We start from the raw sequence: 9466 nt of genomic DNA, 5'->3' as shown, positions 1-9466 counted from the left end.
AAGCCGGGCAAGCCACAGTATGGCCGAGGAGAGGTCGCTGCCCGCATTGCGCCGGCTTTCACTGCCATCCTCACCTCCCCCTTCCCTGCATCTGGCATGCCTGTCAAGTTTGACCGGACCTTGTATAACGGGCACAATGGCTACAACCCAGTCACCGGGATCTTCACCTGCCCCGTATCCGGAATCTACTACTTTGCCTACCACGTGCACGTCAAAGGGACCAACGTTTGGGTGGCCCTGTATAAGAACAACGTGCCAGCCACCTACACCTACGATGAGTACAAAAAGGGGTACCTGGACCAGGCCTCGGGCAGTGCCGTGCTTGAACTCAAGGAGAATGACCAGGTCTGGGTACAAATGCCCTCAGACCAGGCCAACGGGCTGTACTCCACGGAATACATCCACTCCTCTTTCTCCGGGTTCCTGCTCTCTCCCCCACATAACGGCTGTTGGGCCCTTTTCCTTTACACCCACTTTAGCCATAAACTGTCTTTTTTTTTTTTTTTTTTGATAAAAAAGTGTTTTAAAATTAATACAAAAAAGAAAAATCACTGGGAAGAATGCGCAAGACATTGTCGTGGGACCTTGCTTCATGCTGTTTGATCCATGAGTCAAGAGGGTAATCGGGAAGGAGACATCTATCCATCTATCTTTCTCTTTTTGGGGGAGGGAGAAGGGAGGGAGGGGAGCGACTTCCTCAGCAAAGCATATTTGGAATAAGTTTTACCCCAGTGACTGGACATCAAACACAGGAACGTGCTTGGGATGGCAAGGATCTGGCTCTGTGATCCAGAGAGGGTCAGCTGGAAGACCAGACCCCCCCCTGGCCTGTATCAAGTGCCCTCGTTTCCCATTTGGAATGCTAGATAAATAAATCCAGCTGTGTCATGGCTGGCATGTTTGGTAACCGACACAGGGTCCCAGGCACTTACACAAACCCATACAGCAGCAGGGATCCACGCTGGATTGAGAAATTTCCTTCCAAACCACCAGATGCCCAAGTTCCAGGCTCACTGACGCCTGCTTTTCCAGACTGTGCTTTGGGGCAGTCTCTCCGATTCACTCTGGATTCAGTGTGGTTGGATTTATAATCCTAAAAAGTGGAACACTTTGCATAAGCACCTTCTTCTAAGAAGTAAATATTATTTTTAACCCTCCCCCCCAGCACCTTTAGGAATAAAACCATCCAGGCACTGGTACCTGGGAGGATGCCACGACCAGTTCCAAAGGCAGTGAGGGAAGCTGGGACCCCCACGATGAACAACGATCCACTCTCTCCATTCACCTGCTGGGAAATCCAAGGGCTGGTCCTGTCCCGTCTGTCTCTGCAGCCCAAAGACTTGCTTGGCCTCAGGAGCATCTCTGCCCACACAAGGATGGCAGTGCTGCCAGCTGGTGTGACATAAGGAAGTGCCACTGATGGACAACTTGCTTTTCCTGTCTATTTCAGGATGTGTGAACTCTTGCATTGGTGTCCCCCCTTTCTCTGGGGATCTTGGAATTAAGAAAAAATAGTGCTGGTTCTAACTTTCCACGCAGTGATTTCACCACGGTGCTATGACCCATTTAACAACATGACTTACAAGTGTAGTGCAATATGTACCTGTGACAGGGCACCAGCCCCAGGGCCACCCTGTGACTTAGGTTAAAGAAATCAACATTTGCCTGTTGTTACCACTTTGTCTCTCTAATGCTTGGAGCATTACTGACCCGAGCATGAGCTGCAGGGCTCTGGGCCGGGTGTGACAGCACTGCCCACACAGATCCTGTGGCTCTGCAGGTTTTCTCACAGTAGAACAGTCACTGCCACTTCCAGGACAGGGATGCTGCTCATCCCAGGGCAGGAGCATGCTGCTGAAGTCAATCCATGTGCATATCCCACTGCATGTCCCTCTGCAAAGGCACATCCCTGAGAGACAGCAACAATTTGGTCACCAGCTCTGATCTTTGCATTTTCCTAAAGCCTGTTTGATGGCCAAAGAAATGTAGCGAGACTGGGACTGGGCTTGTTTTCCAGATGGACTCTACGAGATATTTAAACAACTTTTCTTTTCCTATTTCTGTTTTGTTTGTTTGTTTTCTCCTCAAGTCTGTCCTGTGTTTCTGCCTCTTGCCATTCAGGCCTTCCTTTTAAAAACTCACCTATCCCTGAAATAAAGAGTTTGCTGTTGAAAGGTCAGTGCTCCGGGCACTGCCTGTTGGGGCTGTGTCCCCTCCCTGGGATCTTGTCCCTGGGAATTTCTCTTCTTAGGCAGAGATGAAACTCCTCAAGCTGAAAGGTGTCTGATCCCACTGGATGTTTTTAACTCCTGAGGGCGGGGTCAGGACTATTTGGGTTGTGATCCTAACAGGTTATTTCCCAGCAGGAACAGTCCCTAAAATTAAAAGTGGAAGCTCAGATGATTTTTCCAAGCCCAGGTTTGGTAGGGGAGGGTGCTGGGAGGGGACCTGTCTCCTTTCCTGTGGAGAACAGAGGGATTTGAGCTGGTCCAGCCCCACCATGCGCATGACCCGCACAGGGCCAGGAGCTGCCACGCCTGGTGGGAGCTTCATCCTGCTCCTCAAAGTGACTTATTTATACTGTGCCTAATCTACAGCCCATCTCCTGTTCTGTTTCACTCCAAACTTCTTGTTCGAGCTGGCAAAAAGCAACGACCAAACTCCTCACTGTAACCACCCCCAGATTAAGTTCGTGCTGTAGATACTGTTTTGCAATTCCTCTTTCCCTTCACGTGCAGAGCGAACCCATAATCACCCCTCGCAGCTATTTAACCTCTTACATTTACACACTAATGGAAAGCAAAGATATTACACGCACATAGTTAGGCTAAAAAAACGATGCACAGGATGAGGGAGGCTGTTCACTCTCCAGAAGGATTTTTTTCTGGAATACTGAGTACATATTAGCCAGCAGAAAGGATTATTTTCTGTCGTGTGTGTGAGCGTGTGGGATTTTGGTTTCAATCACAAGAATAAAAAAGGTTGGGTTGGATGAGGTATGTCTATTTTTAATGCTGAAAACTGCATTACAATGTGCATTTTTATATACAAATTCTTACTATTTTTTTTAAATTTGCCTCTAGTATCTTCATTTCTAACCTAGTATATAGAGGTTTTTAGTTTTGTAAATACTTATTACATGCACTGTCCTAGTAAAAGTTGGTTTAAAATGCACTCTTTGTGACCCAAAACTGACCTGCTCTTCACAACTAAAACTGCAGTACTTGATTGTATTGACAAACATCAATAAAACTTATTGTATAGAGGTGGGCTCAGCTGTGCTTTGTCCTGGGACTTGCTCTCATGCAGTTCTCTTACCCTTTATTTTCACCTCAAATCTCCTCACTCCCAGCAGATTCCCTCACTAAATAATATCCTTATGCAAAAAGTTATTGCATGTTTCTTATGATTAAGGAAAAGACTCCTGTCTCTAGAAATTCTGTTTTAGAAAAGGTTGAAACCCAGATCCTTCCAGCCTGGTGATTATTAATTTGAGGAACTCAAGCTGAAGTCTTAGGGATTCCCTTTCCCTTCTGTGTGGCTTTTTTCCATTTTTTTATCCTATATCATACACCTTGTGCACAGCCAACCTCCATCCTGAGCTAGTCAGGAACACTCAGGACTGGTGAATCACCTGCAAAGCACCTTCACAGGCTCACAGTCCAAAGAAAAGAAAATGTATTTTCCCACCTGATCTCACCCAGCAGAGGCAAAACATTTCCTGGGACGCCTAGCTGACACACGGGCACCTTCAAAAGCTCATTCCAAGGAACAAGCTATCTTCCTGCTGCCATCCATGGGGCTCCCAGCAAATTCCCTGGTCTCTGCACCATCATCACACGCTGGATTCCAGCACCTGAACTCCTTCCACAGGCTGAGAAGGAAAAGGGGCCTTTCCAGAGGCTCTCCCTGCAATGCCCAGTGTCAACTCACCCTTGTACCAAGAACCACTCCTGGTCCTCTTGGCACTGAGGATGCACAACCTCATGACTTGAGTGAAAACACAGGAGCAGTGGCTACTTAACAAAGATAACTTTCCAAGGAAACTGAAAGGTTTAGCACACATCTAAATTTTGGCCCAAAGAGCTCTAGTCTTTAAACAGGAACTCTTTGCTTGTCAGGAGTTCCAAACATTTAAAATTATAAAGCTGCTTTAAAAGAAAAATATCTTCTTTTAAATAATTCCATGAATCTGGTTGCCCCTCTGGCAGAATAATGTGGAAAACCTGATATTTCACAGCTCAGATCTGCAGCACAATACAAAAATATACAACAGACCAAAATTCCATACGTTCCCAGGACAAGAATCCATTTATACAAGGAAAACCCATTAAAGCATCACACAAAAGACTGGCACTTGAAGGAAGCAGACTACAGGGAAAACTGGAAGGACCCGTGGCAGCCAGATTCCCACATGTGCATGCAACCTGACACAGCCACCACGTGCCAACGCCACCGGGGAGCACAACAGCCACTTCCCGGTGTCACAAGACAGTGGAGAAATAACAAGTTACACTGTCACATTCAAGTTTATAAACATTTCCATATGATGACATTTTGTTTTCAATTATTAAAAAACTTCCAACCCTTTCTAGATGTGCCATTCCCAAGCTGTTTCTCCCTTTTTGATCAGCTCCACTAAGAAAAGGTTTTAAATGTAAAATTCTGGAATACAGCTGTGCTAGAATGTTCTTGGCCACCAGCACCAGCTTCTTTTAAACACTGATGCCCCCAATTAATCCACCTTTCCCTTTAATTTTGGGGCAATTCTTACCAAGTACAAAGGCTTAGACTGTGGTAAGTTAACTCCTGCATCCTGCTCAAGTCACTTTTGTGACTGACAGCAGCAGAACCAGGAATTCTATCCCTGTACTACCTCCACTCCCAGATATGCACTCTACAGGAGCTGGACTCCGATGATGCTTGGCAGTCCCTTTCAACTCGGGGTATTCTGTGATTTAAACAGGAATCTCACTTGGTGCTCTGGGCATACACAGGACTTCAAAAATACAGGATGCATGGGTTAGGAACACACTGCAGCAGTGTGAGAGCAGCTGTGCAAGGGGGCACAAAGTGCAGCAGGTGCCTGTAGGATCACAGGGCCAAGGACACAGGAGGAGCAGCAATTAGTGACACCCTCTCCCAGCAGGGACAACAAGCCAGCTGGGATCGTCTGCAGGCATCAAAGGTCTCTCACAGAGCCATCAGCAATGCAAAGAAATCCCTTCTCCCTTCTCTGGCACTTCTCATTCTGCCTTTAGGGCAACACACCTCCCAGGGAAGTCTGCGTTCCATGATCCTAAGTCAGCACAGGTGACAACGTGGGCCACCAGGTCTCTCTGGTGACTCCTGTGACATCTCTTATCTGGCCAGCTGAGAGTGACCTGCTGCTGTACGAGGGGTGTGGAGACTCCCAAAACCACTGGACAAGCCACTGACCACCAAAACACAGCCCACGGACACAGGAGCAGAGGAAAACAGGGAGGAAGTCCACGGATTCAGACACCCGCCAGTAACTGCAATGACAAATGGCACAACGGTGGACAAAGCAGAAATCCTATGGAAAATGAGACACTCCTGTACACTCAGGGGAGCTGCACCAACTGTCCAAGTGCAGCCACTTCCCAGATGATCCGTGACTGAAGGGGATGTCCCCTCTTTTCCAAGCTGGCTCATGCTCCCAGCTCCCAGCTGACAGCAGCAGGCACCCTTCCCAGGTGAGGCTCGCTGGCGTTGGCCGATGGTGCGGATCCACCACTGGGTCTGACCAGAGAAGCAGAGCTGACCATCCCTTCGCCTTCAGGAAAGCCCTGGAGCTGCCCCGGAGCTCAGAGCCGCTGGCAGTAGAGTTCATGGAGGCTCTTGGCCATCCTCTGGGTCTCCTGGAAAGCCTCACAGCTCTGCTCCCAGCTCGGGGGCACCTGCTCCTCCCCGTAATAGGCGCCGGCAATGGCCCCCGCCATGGTGGCGATGGTGTCCGTGTCCCCCCCCAGGGAGATGCAGTAGATGATGGTTCTCTGCAGGGCATTGTAGTGGTCAGGAATGTCGGGATCAGCATCCATGCAGCGCAGGAAGGAGTAAATGGCAGTGGGGACGGAGCGCAGAGCAGCGATGCCATTGCCTGGAACACACCCTGTCATCACCCTCTGGCTTCCTTCCTTTTCCCTTCCTACTGTAACTTCCTGTTGCCAGTGACTTTCCATAAAGATATCATGGATTTTACCAGGAAAAGGTGCAAGTTGGTGCCTCAGAAACCCCCCAGCTCCCCAGTACCACTCACATCCTGCAGAACAATTCCCAGTTACCCCAATATAGTCTGGCATATCCATATACCCATCCCCATCCAACATGACTACCCAAGAGCACTTAAGAGATCTTGGAATATTAAGAAACGTTATGAAGACAACATTTCCTTAATAAGACCTTTTTTTCCTGTCAATACAGAGAGGGAATCACTGAGCTGAGACTCAGAATTCCTGTCGGGTTAGCACAGGCAGCTTTTCCAGCACATTCTGTGCCTGACAGGCTGAAGAGGAATCTGAGGGAAGACACATCTACCAGGCTTGCTGAGTTAGTCCTGCTTCCAGCTTTCCTAATGCTTGTACTAAGAAAGGTACTCACCCAACTCAAACAATACATCTGCTTTGGGAATGCTGCTGAGCTCCAAAAATTCCTTGATTTTCTTTAGACGCCTGGAAAACGGTAAATCCTCAAATCCCAGCCTGCAAACAGAGAGTGCAGTGAAGAGGAGAGAATGTGAAGAGCCAGAACAAACCACCACAGCAGGGTTGGGGCTTCCCCCCAGCTACTCACGCTCGGGCATCACTGAGAGACTTGTCATCCGCCTCCACGTGCTCCATGTGGCTGATGAGCTGCTCCAGGAAGGTTTCCCTGCTGAGCCCTTCCTGCAGTGCCAGGTGCACGGCCAGGGCCTGCAGGATGGCCCCGTTGTAGCCCAGGGAGTTGGAGTGGGTCAGCTCTGCGCTCAGCTTCGCAAACTGCAGAAGAAACCCCAATGTCAGCAAAGCCTCCTGGGACACTCCCTTGGCAGCAGGGACATCCAGAGGAGCCCAGAATGTTCTGTTACCTTCTTGACATCCTGGACATCGGAGTAGACGAGGGAGATGCCGGCCACCCTCATGGCCCCGCCGTTCCCATAGGAGCCCTTCCCATTGAACTGGGCTCTCGCAGGCTCAAACACATCATTGCACTTGGGGCTCAGGAGCTTCTTGAAGACGTTGACCACGGCCATCCCATAACCCCTGTTGGGCTCCTTCTTGAACTCCTCCGCAAACCTGGTGTGGGCAGGGGGGAAAACACCCGGAGGGTTTGGTCTGTTACTGAGGTTTGTGATTGGATGAAGCCTCTTGCTACAGTGAGTTAGTAACACACACGTAAATCTGTGACAGTCAGGGTTCAGTGATTCAGTTCGGCAGAGAAACAATTCCCAAAGAACAGTGTGAAAGCAGGATGTATAAACATCACCTTCCATAACCCACTTGTTTCCCTCTCAACTCTGCCTCAAAATAGAACCAAACTAGAAACATTTCCGTGGGTCACAACCACAAGGAAAGTCTTTTGTTCAAGTTCAATTGAAGAGTTTTCTAAACAAAGAAATGCTTTCCCTTAAGTGGAACCAAATGCTCCCAGGGCTGGGGATTCAACAAGGAAACAGATCATAAACAGAGTCAAGCTGAGCTCACTCGTATTCCCTCACTAAATTAAGGGCAGTACAAACATAAATAGCTACAAATAAACATGAAACGAAATGTTTCTGGAATCTCCAAGCATTCTCCTCCCCAAAGGTGAACACACACAGGGCTGACATACAGCAGCGCTGTCCTGTCAAGGCAGCTTCAGACTCCACACCGAAGCTGACGCTGGTGCACAGTCCAAGGCAACGGCAAAGCAACAACAAACTAAAGGATTAACCACCTCTTTCCTAATTTTTTCCCCTCCACAAATTAGTAATGACTCTGCCTCAGCCCCCATCCCCTCCCACAGTCAGTCACAGTGATGGTTTCACCTTCAGGAAGCCTCATCCTCACCTCTTGGCCATGTCGACCTCGTCGAACTCCCGCTTGGCCAGCAGTGACTGCACCACTGACCTGCTCATGGCCGTGTCGTCCGTGTACGGCAGCGACTCTGCAATGGGAGGGCAGAGAGTGACACCTCCAGCCAGGGACAAACTGTGCCTGCCCTTTGCCAGCACCACCCTCATCTCCAAGGCCTGACTGCCACAAGTTGCCTGGAACAGCTGTGGCTGCCCCATCCCTGGCAGTGTCCAAGGCCAGGTTGGACGAGACTTGGAACAACCTGGGACAGCGGAAGGTGTCCCTGTCCATTGCAGGGGGTGGCACTGGATGGGATTTAAGGTCCCTTCCAACCCAAACCTGTCTGGAATTTAAGTTCCCCGGCACTCTGAGCTCGACACTGCCATGGTTGTCAGAGTAAGGAGACACAGCCAGGGAGCTGCATCCACAGCTATAATGACACAGAATGTACTTCAAGATTAGTAAGTCAGGAGAAAATGTCTGACATCCAGAGGGATATATGGACAAGAGAGTCAGGCCAATACAGAATCACAGATTTCCAGGATGGTTTGGGTTGGAAGAGACCTTAAAGACCACAATGTTCCACCCCCTGACATGGGCAGGGACACCTTCCACTATCCCAGGTTGCTCCAAGCCCTGGCCAAGCTGGCCTGGAATACTTCAAGGGATTGGGCAGTCACAGCTTCTCTGGGCACCCTGTGCCAGGGCCTCACCACCCTCACAGGGAAGAATTTCTTGCCAGTATCCCATCTAACCCTGCTCTCTGGCAGTGGGAAGCCATTCCCCCTTGTCCTGTCACTCCAGGCCCTTGTCAATAACCTCCATCTTTCCTGCAGACTCCCCTCAGGCACTGGAAGGCTGCAATCGCTTCCTAACAGTTAAATAACAACTCTGTGCTTCTCTCACTCTTCTCCTCCTCAAGTTTTGGCACCTCTGCTCCCTGCTGACACCCGTTCCAAGCACACTCCACCTCAGCTTCCCTGGAGTAGGAGCAGCACGGGGCGAGCACAGCAAACCACGGGTCCCTTTGCATCAGCGGTGTCCCTAAGGAATCCCCAGGGGATCAGGAATGGCCAGGGGTGTTGAACCCCTACAGCACAGGGCACAGGACAGAGCAGGGCAGGGGACAACCAGGGCAGAGCCCAGTCCTGGAGGTGCTGAGGAGGGAGGGACACACGCAAACCCCAAAGCCCAGTCCTGGAGGTGCTGAGGGAGGAGGGGACACACGCACCCCAAAGGTCAGCCCTGGGGATGCTGGGGTCTAACCCGAATCTCTGGGGTGCCGAGTGCCGTGCACAGCGGGGTGTGTGAAGGGGGAACCGGGGGATGTCCCCCGCCCCCCTCCCCGCTCTCCCTCACGCACCTCCACGTGCGCTCCCCGCCGCCTCCCCTCCCTCCTCACGCGGGGCAGG

General features: G+C 50.1%; 2 protein-coding genes across 2 annotated transcripts in view; one reads left to right on the top strand and one right to left on the bottom strand.

Moving 5' to 3' along the window:
* The window catches only part of COL8A2 (collagen type VIII alpha 2 chain), a 34700-nt gene extending 31435 nt beyond the window's left edge, over nucleotides 1-3265 (top strand). The window contains exon 4 of the mRNA XM_017736227.1: nucleotides 4-3265. Coding sequence (XP_017591716.1) covers nucleotides 4-603 — 600 coding nt within the window. The 3' untranslated portion in view covers nucleotides 604-3265. The remainder of the gene's footprint in view (nucleotides 1-3) is intronic.
* A 752-nt stretch (nucleotides 3266-4017) lies between these two features.
* ADPRHL2 (ADP-ribosylhydrolase like 2) lies at nucleotides 4018-9460 on the bottom strand. The gene is made up of 6 exons (XM_008635114.2): nucleotides 9418-9460; nucleotides 8049-8145; nucleotides 7088-7295; nucleotides 6814-6998; nucleotides 6622-6722; nucleotides 4018-6121 (listed from the first exon to the last, which is right to left on the bottom strand). Exons 2-6 carry the CDS (start codon nucleotides 8114-8116, stop codon nucleotides 5829-5831), a joined length of 855 nt encoding a protein of 284 aa, XP_008633336.1. The 5' UTR covers nucleotides 8117-8145; nucleotides 9418-9460; the 3' UTR covers nucleotides 4018-5828.
* Between the last annotated feature and the right edge of the window lie 6 nt (nucleotides 9461-9466).

Source organism: Corvus brachyrhynchos, unplaced genomic scaffold (genome assembly GCF_000691975.1).
Source record: "Corvus brachyrhynchos isolate BGI_N302 unplaced genomic scaffold, ASM69197v1 scaffold65, whole genome shotgun sequence".
NCBI lineage: Eukaryota > Metazoa > Chordata > Aves > Passeriformes > Corvidae > Corvus > Corvus brachyrhynchos.
Note: the sequence above shows the minus strand (reverse complement) of the source record. Positions and strands in the feature narration are given on the sequence as shown.

Coding starts and splice junctions, on each gene's coding strand:
- ADPRHL2 (XM_008635114.2), bottom strand. CDS start 8,116: ATGAGCAGGTCAGTGGTGCAGTCACTGCTGGCCAAGCGGGAGTTCGAC. Junction 6,999..7,087: donor ATGTCCAGGATGTCAAGAAG/GTAACAGAACAT, acceptor TTTCTTCTGCAG/TTTGCGAAGCTGAGCGCAGA. Junction 6,122..6,621: donor AGATGTATTGTTTGAGTTGG/GTGAGTACCTTT, acceptor GGTGTGTTCCAG/GCAATGGCATCGCTGCTCTG.